Here is a 14,558-nt window from a genome sequence, read left to right on the forward strand (position 1 = left end):
CTATAATCTGTCATAAATCATCTCTTCTCTTTCCTGAGATTCATGTATTTGTATGCACGGTCCAGAGGCCTGTACGACGAAGCCGGTTCAACCTAACCTGGATATGTTGGAGTTAGCCGGTTGGCCCAATCCAAAACATACGCGCTCTCGCTAAGCTGTCCTACGACGCTGGTTATCAAGTGGATCGCTCAAGCCGTGTCCTATCTAGTTAGGTGCGCGTTCACATGAAAGGGGTGGTATTTGGAGCAATCGACCAATCACAAACATGGACAAGCGTACTGACAGCGCAGCGTCATACTTCCTGAATGAAAAGTGAACTTTAATATTAGTCAAATATGAAGAAGTTAAACTTTAAACATCCATGACTTAAACACTTTATCCAGGATCAAAGCCACATAGCTGCACCTGCAAGGTGAATACAGCTGGTAACAGAGAAAGAGTTTGAATGCGTACATTAACAGGTTTATGATATCACTGCCCCGTCTAAGACACGATCTGACTTTAATTATATTTGACTCGAGTGTTTCATCAACTTAATGTGTTGCTTAAAATAATACTTCTGCATACAGTATGTGACACTGTGAGTGTTGCACGGCCAGATACGGCTCAGCTGACTCAGATAAGGAAATATATGATACATTATGATGTGATATGAATGATAATGGGACACATCGACGTCTGCACTCACAGTGCCGCGGACTGTACTTAATGTTACTCTGATCCGGTTACTTATGTTGTGGCAGATATTTAAGTAAGCTTTCTTAACGCTAATGTTATAATAGTCAGATTGCTCTGAAGATGGGAGGAGGGGATATTCTATTAATGTTCACTTTCCGGCAGTTTTTCTGTATTTCCTCTATCCTGTAATATGACTTGATAGCTTTAAACTCCGCACACTGAGCTCTGATTGGTCAGCAGGCGGTGCTTTCACTGAGTTGATCTCTTAGCCTGCAACCTAACCTGCTCCGGAGGAGGTTAGCCGTTCAGCATCAGTTACCATGGAGATCTAGCCCGCTAAAAAGAGAACCAGCGTCGTAGGACCGGAAAGCCAGAGTTTTCCTTGAAGTTAGCTAAGAGAACATCCGGCTTCGTAGTGCAGGCCTCTGGTTAAATAAACACATAAACACCAGCGGTTCTGATGAGCCGTGTTTGTCTTTCAGTCTGCGGTACCAGCAGCCGAGCATCCTGATTGGGTGAGTATTGCTCACGCTATGTTGTGACCGGAAGTGGCTGGTGTACGATACGATAATACTTTAATGGTCAAGTCTGAAATGCTCCTTGCATCACAGCAGCTCCATGTGTAACATCACAGCAGCTCCATGTGTAACATCACAGCAGCTCCATGTGTAACATCCCAGCAGCTCCACGTGTAACATCACAGCAGCTCCGTGTGTAACATCCCAGCAGCTCCATGTGTAACATCCCAGCAGCTCCACGTGTAACATCCCAGCAGCTCCATGAGTAACATCCCAGCAGCTCCATGTGTAACATCACAGCAGCTCCACGTGTAACATCACAGCAGCTCCGTGTGTAACATCCCAGCAGCTCCGTGTGTAACATCCCAGCAGCTCCATGAGTAACATCCCAGCAGCTCCACGTGTAACATCACAGCAGCTCCATGTGTAACATCACAGCAGCTCCACGTGTAACATCACAGCAGCTCCCTGTGTAACATCCCAGCAGCTCCGTGTGTAACATCCCAGCAGCTCCATGTGTAACATCCCAGCAGCTCCACGTGTAACATCACAGCAGCTCCACGTATAACATCCCAGCAGCTCCACGTGTAACATCACAGCAGCTCCACGTGTAACATCACAGCAGCTCCACGTGTAACATCCCAGCAGCTCCACGTGTAACATCACAGCAGCTCCACGTGTAACATCACAGCAGCTCCGCGTGTAACATCACAGCAGCTCCGTGTGTAACATCACAGCAGCTCCGTGTGTAACATCACAGCAGCTCTGTGTGTAACATCACAGCAGCTCCATGTGTAACATCACAGCAGCTCCGTGTGTAACATCACAGCAGCTCTGTGTGTAACATCACAGCAGCTCCACGTGTAACATCCCAGCAGCTCCACGTGTAACATCCCAGCAGCTCCACGTGTAACATCACAGCAGCTCCACGTGTAACATCACAGCAGCTCCACGTGTAACATCCCAGCAGCTCCACGTGTAACATCCCAGCAGTTCCACGTGTAACATCACAGCAGCTCCATGTGTAACATCGCTCCACGTGTAACATCCCAGCAGCTCCACGTGTAACATCACAGCAGCTCCACGTGTAACATCACAGCAGCTCTGTGTGTAACATCACAGCAGCTTTGTGTGTAACATCACAGCAGCTCCGTGTGTAACATCACAGCAGCTCTGTGTGTAACATCACAGCAGCTCCATGTGTAACATCACAGCAGCAGCTCCACGTATAACATCCCAGCAGCTCCACGTGTAACATCACAGCAGCTCCGTGTGTAACATCCCAGCAGCTCCATGTGTAACATCACAGCAGCTCCATGTGTAACATCACAGCAGCTCCATGTGTAACATCACAGCAGCAGCTCCACGTGTAACATCCCAGCAGCTCCACGTGTAACATCACAGCAGCTCCACGTGTAACATCCCAGCAGCTCCACGTGTAACATCACAGCAGCTCCATGTGTAACATCACAGCAGCTCCGTGTGTAACATCACAGCAGCTCCGTGTGTAACATCACAGCAGCTTTGTGTGTAACATCACAGCAGCTCCGTGTGTAACATCCCAGCAGCTCCACGTGTAACATCCCAGCAGCTCCACGTGTAACATCCCAGCAGCTCCACGTGTAACATCCCAGCAGCTCCACGTGTAACATCCCAGCAGCTCCACGTGTAACATCCCAGCAGCTCCACGTGTAACATCACAGCAGCTCCACGTGTAACATCACAGCAGCTCCACGTGTAACATCGCTCCACGTGTAACATCCCAGCAGCTCCACGTGTAACATCACAGCAGCTCCACGTGTAACATCACAGCAGCTCCATGTGTAACATCACAGCAGCTCTGTGTGTAACATCACAGCAGCTCCACGTGTAACATCGCTCCACGTGTAACATCCCAGCAGCTCCACGTGTAACATCACAGCAGCTCCACGTGTAACATCCCAGCAGCTCCACGTGTAACATCCCAGCAGCTCCACGTGTAACATCCCAGCAGCTCCACGTGTAACATCACAGCAGCTCCACGTGTAACATCACAGCAGCTCCACGTGTAACATCACAGCAGCTCCGTGTGTAACATCCCAGCAGCTCCATGTGTAACATCACAGCAGCTCCATGTGTAACATCACAGCAGCTCCATGTGTAACATCACAGCAGCAGCTCCACGTGTAACATCCCAGCAGCTCCACGTGTAACATCACAGCAGCTCCGTGTGTAACATCCCAGCAGCTCCACGTGTAACATCACAGCAGCTCCGTGTGTAACATCCCAGCAGCTCCACGTGTAACATCCCAGCAGCTCCACGTGTAACATCACAGCAGCTCCACGTGTAACATCACAGCAGCTCCGTGTGTAACATCACAGCAGCTCCGTGTGTAACATCACAGCAGCTCCATGTGTAACATCACAGCAGCAGCTCCACGTGTAACATCCCAGCAGCTCCACGTGTAACATCACAGCAGCTCCGTGTGTAACATCACAGCAGCAGCTCCACGTGTAACATCCCAGCAGCTCCACGTGTAACATCACAGCAGCTCCATGTGTAACATCACAGCAGCAGCTCCATGTGTAACATCACAGCAGCTCCATGTGTAACATCACAGCAGCAGCTCCACGTGTAACATCACAGCAGCTCCGTGTGTAACATCACAGCAGCTCCATGTGTAACATCACAGCAGCAGCTCCATGTGTAACATCACAGCAGCTCCATGTGTAATATCACAGCAGCAGCTCCACGTGTAACATCCCAGCAGCTCCACGTGTAACATCCCAGCAGCTCCGTGTGTAACATCCCAGCAGCTCCACGTGTAACATCACAGCAGCTCCGTGTGTAACATCCCAGCAGCTCCACGTGTAACATCCCAGCAGCTCCACGTGTAACATCACAGCAGCTCCACGTGTAACATCACAGCAGCTCCGTGTGTAACATCACAGCAGCTCCGTGTGTAACATCACAGCAGCTTTGTGTGTAACATCACAGCAGCTCCACGTGTAACATCCCAGCAGCTCCACGTGTAACATCCCAGCAGCTCCACGTGTAACATCCCAGCAGCTCCGTGTGTAACATCACAGCAGCTCCGTGTGTAACATCACAGCAGCTCCGTGTGTAACATCCCAGCAGCTCCACGTGTAACATCACAGCAGCTCCACGTGTAACATCACAGCAGCTCCACGTGTAACATCACAGCAGCTCCACGTGTAACATCACAGCAGCTCCACGTGTAACATCCCAGCAGCTCCGCGTGTAACATCCCAGCAGCTCCGCGTGTAACATCACAGCAGCTCCACGTGTAACATCACAGCAGCTCCACGTGTAACATCACAGCAGCAGCTCCACGTGTAACATCCCAGCAGCTCCACGTGTAACATCCCAGCAGCTCCACGTGTAACATCCCAGCAGCTCCACGTGTAACATCACAGCAGCTCCACGTGTAACATCACAGCAGCAGCTCCACGTGTAACATCCCAGCAGCTCCACGTGTAACATCCCAGCAGCTCTGTGTGTAACATCCCAGCAGCTCCGTGTGTAACATCCCAGCAGCTCCGTGTGTAACATCACAGCAGCTCCGTGTGTAACATCACAGCAGCTCCGTGTGTAACATCACAGCAGCTCCGTGTGTAACATCACAGCAGCTCCGTGTGTAACATCCCAGCAGCTCCGTGTGTAACATCCCAGCAGCTCCGTGTGTAACATCCCAGCAGCTCCGTGTGTAACATCACAGCAGCTCCGTGTGTAACATCACAGCAGCTCCGTGTGTAACATCACAGCAGCTCCATGTGTAACATCACAGCAGGATCAGTGAGAGCTGCTCAAAGAGCCTTCAGCGTGATCTGATCTGTAGCTGATCTGTAGCTCTGTGTTCACTGAGGAGCACAGAGGATGCTTCAGACTGACTGGAGCACAGAGGATGCTTCAGACTGACTGGAGCACAGAGGATGCTTCAGACTGACTGGAGCACAGAGGATGCTTCAGACTGACTGGAGCACAGAGGATGCTTCAGACTGACTGGAGCACAGAGGATGCTTCAGGCTGACTTTAGTGGTCTCTATTAGATGGTAGCAGTTCAGATTCTCTGTTAGAGCATGCTTTGGGTCCCAGATGATGCTGCTGGAGCCTCTCAGGTTATTATGGGATGTGAGTCAGGAAGTCTCTGACAGGGTGACCAACAGTCTGTGAGTCAGAAAGTCTCTGACAGGGTGACCAACAGTCTGTGAGTCAGGAAGTCTCTGACAGGGTGACCAACAGTCTGTGAGTCAGGAAGTCTCTGACAGGGTGACCAACAGTCTGTGAGCAGGAAGTCTCTGACAGGGTGACCAACAGTCTGTGAGCAGGAAGTCTCTGACAGGGTGACCAACAGTCTGTGAGCAGGAAGTCTCTGACAGGGTGACCAACAGTCTGTGAGCAGGAAGTCTCTGACAGGGTGACCAACAATCTTTGAGCAGAGTTCTAACAGGTGGAGCCGTTTAGATTTGAAAGCAGTTGACAAACACTTGTACCACATAGTGTTGCAGTACTGTCATGTCGATGTGACCTGAAATATGCCCCCCTCCCCCACCCCTGGATTATCCCCCCCAGGCGCACGGACGTGGTGACGGTGACGCCCTGGCTGGCGCCGGTGGTTTGGGATGGGACCTTTGACCCGGTCCTGCTGGACGGCCTCTACAGACCCAGGAACATCAGCGTGGCCGTCACTGTGTTCGCCGTGGGAAAGTATGACATCACAGTGACATCACAGCGCTGTAGTGTGACATCACAGCGCTGTAGTGTGACATCACAGCGCTCTAGTGTCCATGCCACCCTGAAAGCAGCACTCTGACCTCTGACCCCCTGCAGGTACATCCGGTTCCTGGAGGCCTTCCTGCTGACGGCGGAGCAGCACTTCTTCGTTGGTTTCAATGTTCACGTTTACATTTTCACCGACCGGCCGAACGAGGTCCCCCGGGTCCACATGGCCCCCGGCAGACAGGTAACAGCTGATCAATAAACCTGTAGACTGATCCCAGACCAGAGTCCTGTAGTTAGCTTCAGAGACACAAACCCAGACCAGAGACCTGCAGTTAGCTTCAGAGACACAAACCCAGAGTCCTGCAGTTAGCTTCAGAGACACAAACCCAGAGTCCTGCAGTTAGCTTCAGAGACACAAACCCAAAGTCCTGCAGTTAGCTTCAGAGACACAAACCCAGAGACCTGCAGTTAGCTTCAGAGACACAAACCCAGAGTCCTGCAGTTAGCTTCAGAGACACAAACCCAGACCAGAGTCCTGCAGTTAGCTTCAGAGACACAAACCCAGAGACCTGCAGTTAGCTTCAGAGACACAAACCCAGAGACCTGCAGTTAGCTTCAGAGACACAAACCCAGAGACCTGCAGTTAGCTTCAGAGACACAAACCCAGACCAGAGTCCTGCAGTTAGCTTCAGAGACACAAACCCAGAGTCCTGCAGTTAGCTTCAGAGACACAAACCCAGAGTCCTGCAGTTAGCTTCAGAGACACAAACCCAGAGACCTGCAGTTAGCTTCAGACACAAACCCAGAGACCTGCAGTTAGCTTCAGAGACACAAACCCAGAGACCTGCAGTTAGCTTCAGAGACACAAACCCAGAGTCCTGCAGTTAGCTTCAGAGACACAAACCCAGAGACCTGCAGTTAGCTTCAGAGACACAAACCCAGAGACCTGCAGTTAGCTTCAGAGACACAAACCCAGAGTCCTGCAGTCAGCTTCAGAGACACAAACCCAGAGTCCTGCAGTTAGCTTCAGAGACACAAACCCAGAGTCCTGCAGTTAGCTTCAGAGACACAAACCCAGAGACCTGCAGTTAGCTTCAGACACAAACCCAGAGACCTGCAGTTAGCTTCAGAGACACAAACCCAGAGACCTGCAGTTAGCTTCAGAGACACAAACCCAGAGTCCTGCAGTTAGCTTCAGAGACACAAACCCAGAGTCCTGCAGTTAGCTTCAGAGACACAAACCCAGAGTCCTGCAGTTAGCTTCAGAGACACAAACCCAGAGTCCTGCAGTTAGCTTCAGAGACACAAACCCAGAGTCCTGCAGTTAGCTTCAGACACAAACCCAGAGTCCTGCAGTTAGCTTCAGAGACATAAACCCAGCAACCCAGTCCCACGGCATTTCGTGTTATAGTCACGACATTTAATCTATTGATTCGTGTTCACCAACACGATTTCCCCCTTTTTCTCGTGTCACACAGAACGATTTTAAAAGCAATGTATTTCTATTGGTAGTGTGTTTCGTGCCTGCAACACGTCTTTTTGTCCGGTCGGGTCTTGGAAGACCGGAAGCTGTGTGGTTCATAAACACATGTTCTTTATATATACAGTCTATGGTTCTTACTCAATATCAAGCCACGATTATTGTTTTTTATTTTAAATCGTATAATGTCGGACTTTTTTTGCCGTCAGTGAGGAAAATAAATGGCCGGACACAAGTTATTCAGTGTTCCCAGCTGTTTAGTCTACTTCCTCAGAGATGTTGATTACTCTCTGTGAACCAGTTAAAAGGTCTAGCATAGAGAGAGGCTCTTCAGAATTGACGTGGCAACTCTACCGTGAAGTCAGAACCTCTGGCTCTTGGACTTGCTTTGTGAATTCTCCGGCCGAAGCTCCTAATAAACCATCAGTGTTTGACATCAAAGCTCCAGCTCTATCCCGTGTCTCCTTCCTGAGTCGGTGACTCCATGCATTGCTACACAGAAGTTTCCCCCACAATAAGTGCATTCGACCAACAAGATACAAACTTGAAGAAAACAGAATCATATAAGTACATCAGGTTTCATAGAGCCAAAACATTTCAAGTGCTACTCAACTGGCTTTAGATAAGCCAGTCCTTAGTTAGTATATAAGTGCTTTGTTAGTATATAAGTGCTTTGTTAGCAATTCTTTGTTAGTAATTCTATCCCTCGAAGTGGAGTCGCAAGAGATGAGTTTTCAGTCTGCTCTGGAAGATGTGTAAGCTTTCTGCTGTCCTGATGTCAATGAGGAGCTCATTCCACCATTTTGGAGCCAGGATAGCAAACCCACGTGTTTCTGCTGATGGGAACTTGGGTCCCCCTCGCAGTGCGGGTGCAGCGAGCCGTTTGGCCGATGCAGAGCGGAGTGCACGTGCTGGGGTGTATGGTTTAACCATGTCCTGGATGTAGGAAGGGCCAGATCCATTCACAGCATGGTACGCAAGTACCAGTGTCTTGAAGTGGATTCTAGCAGTTACTGGAAGCCAGTGAAGTGAGCGGAGGAGCGGCGTGGTGTGGGAACATTTAGGAAGGTTGAAGACCAGACGAGCCGCTGCATTCTGGATGAGCTGCAGAGGTGGGATGGCACATGCAGGTAGACCAGCCAGGAGGGAGTTGCAGTAGTCTAGGCGTGAGATGACGAGAGCCTGGACCAGAACCTGCTTTCTGGGTCAGGAGGGGACGTATCCTCCTGATGTTGTAAAGAGTGTATCTGCAGCAGCGGGTTGTAGCAGTGATGTTTGCTGTGAAGGACAGTTTGTTATCTAGGGTCACACCCAGATTCCTTGCAGTCTGAGTCTGCTTTTACACGGGAACGTTTGCGTTTATGCACAGTATGCGTTTTCAAAAAAGTCTTCCGTTCACATGCATTCGTTTCATTTAACGTGTCTGTTCAAACAAGACCGCTGGAAACGCTGTAGTACATATGCCGGGACTGTAAGTGGCGCTGTAACTTCCGCCACAAAATACACCAAAAGCAGCGAAGAAGAGCAGCCCGAGCAGCCCCGCAGCGATGTTGCCATGGCTACCCTTCTGTTTATGCCCCGCGGTGGATTCAGCAGCATGTAGTAGTTCCTGTAGTTCTCCATGTCCACTTGTTGCTGATGGTTGTGGTAGAGGAGCTGTAGATTTTGCACTAACATCTGTAGCATGGTCAGTAGCAGTAGCACTAGCAGTAGCACTAGCAGTAGCTACTGACAGTAGCTACTGGCCATGCTACAGCAGTGAGCAGCAGAGGCGGGGCTATCGTTATTTTTTCAGGAAATGATCGTATAAAGGCGATTACACGGAGCCGTTTGACCCCCCAGAGCGTTTCGTTTGCAAATCTATCCACCTTGGGACCCGTTATCGTTTGTGGGGTCTGTTTCTATCGTTTTGTTACGGCCTCATGTAAATAATAGGGCTATACGCAAGAGAAACTATGCAGATACAAGCCGTTTCGTTCTCGTGTAAAGGGGGTCTGAGTCAGGGAAACAATAGAGGGGCCGATGTTGATTGTCAGGTCAAGAGTGGGACAATCTTTTCCCTGAAGGAAAAGCAGTTCAGTTTTGTCAAGGTTGAGCTTGAGGTGGTGAGCAGACATCCACTGAGAGATGTCTGCTAGACAAGCAGAGATGCGTGCGACGACCTGGGTCTCTGAGCGGGGAAAGGACAGAATGAATTGGGTGTCGTCAGCGTAGCAGTGGTATGAAAAACCATGCGGGCTAATGACAGATCCGAGCGAGTTTGTGTACAGAGAGAAGAGGAGGGGACCAAGGACAGAGCCCTGAGGGACCCCTGTAGTGAATTGACAAGGGTCGGACTCGGACCCTCTCCAAGTTACCCTGTAGGTGCGGTCTTTGAGGTATGAGGTGAGGAGGGAAATTGCAGAGCCTGAAACTCCAAGTTCTTGGAGAGTGCGAAGGAGGATCTGATGGTTCACCGTGTCGGATGCGAATCCATTTAGGTTTAATTTGTTTTAATCCGTCCGTGAGCACGACGGCATCTGCGATCCCTCGCTCTACCCCTCGCTATCGCGTGAAGGGTCTGCTTTATGCGCTCAGCACAGTAACCCTGCTGCGAGGTTCATGAGCGTGCTCACTAGCGCACTTCCCCCCCCCCCCCCTCAAAAGGTCCGGTTTATTTCATTTTAAGGATGCGCACCAAGCAACATCTCCAGGTGCTCCTTTGAGAACCAGGGCAACAAAGTTATGTGCACCCCTGAATATATTGCTTTCCTGCAATGTTAAGACAGCAGAGCAGTGGGAGCCGGTTGGTCGATCCCCGACCCGTATTGCGCATGCTCAGATCTGAGATCCAGTAGAAATGATAAAAAGTAAAAGTCTGCTGCTTATTGTTCTACTACGCCAAAATAGAGTCAAAGAGTGTATGAGAGTGAGAGTGTGTTAATTAATATATTTGGCAGTTTGGAGTAAGTCTGTAGATTTGTGTGTGTGTGTGTTTCATGTATAGGCCTCTCACGATAATTAATTTTGATACATTTTCCCGGAAATGATTGCGATAAACGATAATATTGTCGGCACCGTTGTATGACCATTTTAGACCACTGACATAATGATAATATATAATAATAATTCAAGTACATCCTTTCAAACTGCTAGTCACATCCTCATGTAAATGGCAATTTATCGAGTTCATTTTTATTTATCGTACGATAAGTCAATTAATTGCTTATCGCGACAGGCACACAATAAAACAGTGGAAACAAACATGTTTGACTTTCATTAGTGAATGAAACTGTGTGCCCTTTATAGTCTGTGTCCAATATTGTGTATTTGTATATATTGTATATATATCCTATATATATGCTAAGGTCCCGCTACTGACACGATAGCAGTCATTTAGTGCGCATATGTGTAATTAAACCCATGATATCAAAATCTCACTCCAGCCAGGTACCCAAAGTTGGCAACCCTGCTATAACACGAAATGCCGTGAGACTGGGTTGAACCCAGAGACCTGCAGTTAGCTTCAGAGACACAAACCCAGAGTCCTGCAGTTAGCTTCAGACACAAACCCAGAGACCTGCAGTCAGCTTCAGAGACACAAACCCAGAGACCTGCAGTTAGCTTCAGAGACACAAACCCAGAGACCTGCAGTTAGCTTCAGAGACACAAACCCAGAGTCCTGCAGTCAGCTTCAGAGACACAAACCCAGAGTCCTGCAGTTAGCTTCAGAGACACAAACCCAGAGTCCTGCAGTTAGCTTCAGACACAAACCCAGAGTCCTGCAGTTAGCTTCAGAGACACAAACCCAGAGACCTGCAATTAGCTTCAGACACAAACCCAGAGTCCTGCAGTTAGCTTCAGAGACACAAACCCAGAGACCTGCAGTTAGCTTCAGAGACACAAACCCAGAGTCCTGCAGTTAGCTTCAGACACAAACCCAGAGTCCTGCAGTCAGCTTCAGAGACACAAACCCAGAGACCTGCAGTTAGCTTCAGAGACACAAACCCAGAGTCCTGCAGTTAGCTTCAGAGACACAAACCCAGAGACCTGCAGTTAGCTTCAGAGACACAAACCCAGAGTCCTGCAGTTAGCTTCAGAGACACAAACCCAGAGTCCTGCAGTTAGCTTCAGAGACACAAACCCAGAGTCATGCAGTTAGCTTCAGAGACACAAACCCAGAGACCTGCAGTTAGCTTCAGAGACACAAACCCAGAGTCCTGCAGTTAGCTTCAGACACAAACCCAGAGTCCTGCAGCTAGCTTCAGAGACACAAACCCAGAGTCCTGCAGCTAGCTTCAGAGACACAAACCCAGAGTCCTGCAGCTAGCTTCAGACACAAATCCAGAGTCCAGCAGGGATGTTAGCTGGTTATGGTCCCGGTTCTGGACCCTGAGGTAAACTGGTGTGAGGACAGAGATTGTTTCTGAGTTCTGGTCATGGTCCTCAGGTGACGGTGCGTTCAGTGCCCAGCTCCCGGCGCTGGCAGGAGATTTCGGCCCGCCGCATGGAGCTGATCCAGACCCTGATCGAGGAGCTCAGGAACCACAAGGACTACATCTTCTGTCTGGACGTGGACTCCCGTTTCCACGGCCGCTGGGGGACGGAGTCTCTGGGGGGGCTGGTGGGGGTGATCCACCCAGGTGAGGGTCTACCTGGTCCTGCCTCTCATTGGTTCTCCAGACTGTCTTTGTCGTGTCAAATGATCATATAATCATTTAAAACATAGAGTCTTTCACTCTGATAGGTTGTATTGTTAGTCTTGTGTATGTTTAACAGAGACGTGTTAAGGGTTTACCTTTCAGGAGGTAAAGGAAGTCAAAGGGGGATTTGCAAATGGTTAAAGGACTGGAGGGTTAATGGTTTAATGATGGGGATGTTTAGATAATGCCTAAGGGAATGTAAGGGTGGGACCAGTTGGCTTTTCTCTCTTCTCTCTCCTCTGAGGATGAAGCTGCTCTGTTCCTGCACTTCAGATCCATTTCACTTTATATTGACTTTCTTTATTACTTTATTAAATAGAACAAAAGACAAACGTTGTCCTTCAATCATTTATCAGTTCCTCTGAAGAGTTTCCTCTGCACTGTCTGTGCAGGGTACTACCGGGACCAGAGGACCAAGTTTCCCTACGAGCGCCGCCCCGAGTCCAGAGCGTACCTGGCCCCTGAGGACGGGGACTTCTACTACTGCGGGGGGGCGTTCGGGGGCCGGCTGCAGGAGGTGCACCTGATGGCCAAGACCTGCCGCCAGGACTTTGAGGCTGACGCTCGAGGGGGCATCGAGGCCGCCTGGCAGGAGGAGAGTCACCTGAACAGGTACTGCAGAAACCCCTTCAAACTGAACCGCTCTGAACTGAACAGGTACTGCAGAAACCCTTTAAAACTGAACCGCTCTGAACTGAACAGGTACTGCAGAAACCCTTTAAAACTGAACCGCTCTGAACTGAACAGGTACTACAGAAACCCCTTCAAACTGAACCGCTCTGAACTGAACAGGTACTGCAGAAACCCTTTAAAACTGAACCGCTCTGAACTGAACAGGTACTACAGAAACCCCTTCAAACTGAACCGCTCTGAAACTAAACTCCTTTGACACTGTGGACCATAGCATCCTGCTGTCACGGCTTGAACAGTCCGCTGGCATCACAGGCTCTGCCCTTGTATGGTTCAGGTCCTACCTGACAGACCGTAGCTTCTCAGTGCAGCTAGGTGCCTTCTCCTCTGCCAAAGCCCCTCTTACCTGTGGGGTTCCCCAAGGCTCGATTCTGGGCCCCATCCTTTTTCTACTGTACATACTGCCCCTAGGTTCAATTCTCACTAAACACAACATCCCCTTCCATTGTTACGCTGATGATGTACAGATATATCTGCCACTCAATCAAAATGCCAACTCACTACAGCAGTTGATGGACTGCTTAGCAGAGATTAAATCCTGGCTGAGACAACATTTCCTCAACCTCAACGAGAGCAAGACTGAGGTCATCTTTTTTGGACCCCAACCTCCAGCCTCTCCGGTTGACATTCTGGGCTCTCTCAATAAAAACATCCTCCCCTCGGTCATGAACCTTGGAGTGACCTTCACTAGCACTTTTAAATTCGACAAGCAGGTCAGCAGCGTAGTCAAGACCTGCTTTTTTAAAATACGACTATTGGCCAAGACCAAGTCGCCTTTGTTACCTCAAGGTTGGATTACTGCAACGCTCTGTATGTGGGTATGGACCAGGCCTCAATTAAACGCCTGCAGCTAGTTCAGAACGCAGCTGCACGTCTGCTGACTGGCCACAAAAAGCGTGACCACATCACCCCAATTCTGGCCTCACTGCACTGGCTTCCAGTTCGGTTCAGAATTGATTTTAAAATCCTTTTATTTGTTTTTAAAGCCCTAAATGGGCTGGCTCCGGCCTATATAGCAGAACTCTTCTGACTGCACTTCCTGTTGTGACGGTACTTCCTGTGTTGTGTTCAGGTACATGTGGATCCATAAGCCCACTAAGGTTCTGTCCCCGGAGTACCTGTGGCAGGACTTCAAGTCCAGAGAGCCGGAGATCCGCCTGGTTCGATTCTCCGGAGTCGCGAAGAACTACGCAGAGATCCGACCCAACACCTAGACACACACACACACACACACACACACACAACACACTCACACACACACACACACAACACACACACACACACACACACACACAACACACACACACACACACACACACACACACACACACACACACACACACACACACACACACACACCACACACACACACACACATACACACACACACATAGACATACACACACACACACACACACACACACATAGACATACACACACACACACACACACACACACACACACACACACACACACACACACACACACACACACACTCTTCGGGACCTCAGCTCTATGAACTGTGAGATGAATGAGATGTTCTAACAATGCTCATCCGGTTTTTGAATTGTAACTCTCCGTGTTATTTCTTTTCTAACTTCAATCAGTTTATTCTGCAGGTGAGCACAGTTTTCTTCACATATAGTTAATCAAGTATTTTAATTTCTTGTTTAATTTGAATGTTTTGTCCCGTCTGTTTATTGGGGTTTCATTTAGTTTTCCTGATAGTAAAGTCGTTTTTATTTTGATGAATGGACTTATTGCTAGATCGTTTCTAGTTTCTCAAC

General features: G+C 49.3%; 1 protein-coding gene across 3 annotated transcripts in view; it reads left to right on the forward strand.

The window, feature by feature from the left end:
* LOC117469143 (globoside alpha-1,3-N-acetylgalactosaminyltransferase 1-like) overlaps positions 1 to 14,056 on the forward strand; it is a 17,080-nt gene extending 3,024 nt beyond the window's left edge. For all 3 annotated transcript variants that reach the window (XM_034113522.1, XM_034113523.1, XM_034113524.1), the window contains 6 exons: positions 1,161 to 1,193; positions 5,770 to 5,904; positions 6,028 to 6,160; positions 11,829 to 12,021; positions 12,474 to 12,693; positions 13,844 to 14,056. In XM_034113522.1, coding sequence (XP_033969413.1) covers positions 1,161 to 1,193; positions 5,770 to 5,904; positions 6,028 to 6,160; positions 11,829 to 12,021; positions 12,474 to 12,693; positions 13,844 to 13,985 — 856 coding nt within the window. In that variant the 3' untranslated portion in view covers positions 13,986 to 14,056. The remainder of the gene's footprint in view (positions 1 to 1,160; positions 1,194 to 5,769; positions 5,905 to 6,027; positions 6,161 to 11,828; positions 12,022 to 12,473; positions 12,694 to 13,843) is intronic.
* Positions 14,057 to 14,558: the final 502 nt, after the last annotated feature.

The sequence above is a fragment of the Trematomus bernacchii genome, unplaced genomic scaffold (genome assembly GCF_902827165.1).
Source record: "Trematomus bernacchii unplaced genomic scaffold, fTreBer1.1, whole genome shotgun sequence".
In the NCBI taxonomy this organism is placed as follows: domain Eukaryota; kingdom Metazoa; phylum Chordata; class Actinopteri; order Perciformes; family Nototheniidae; genus Trematomus; species Trematomus bernacchii.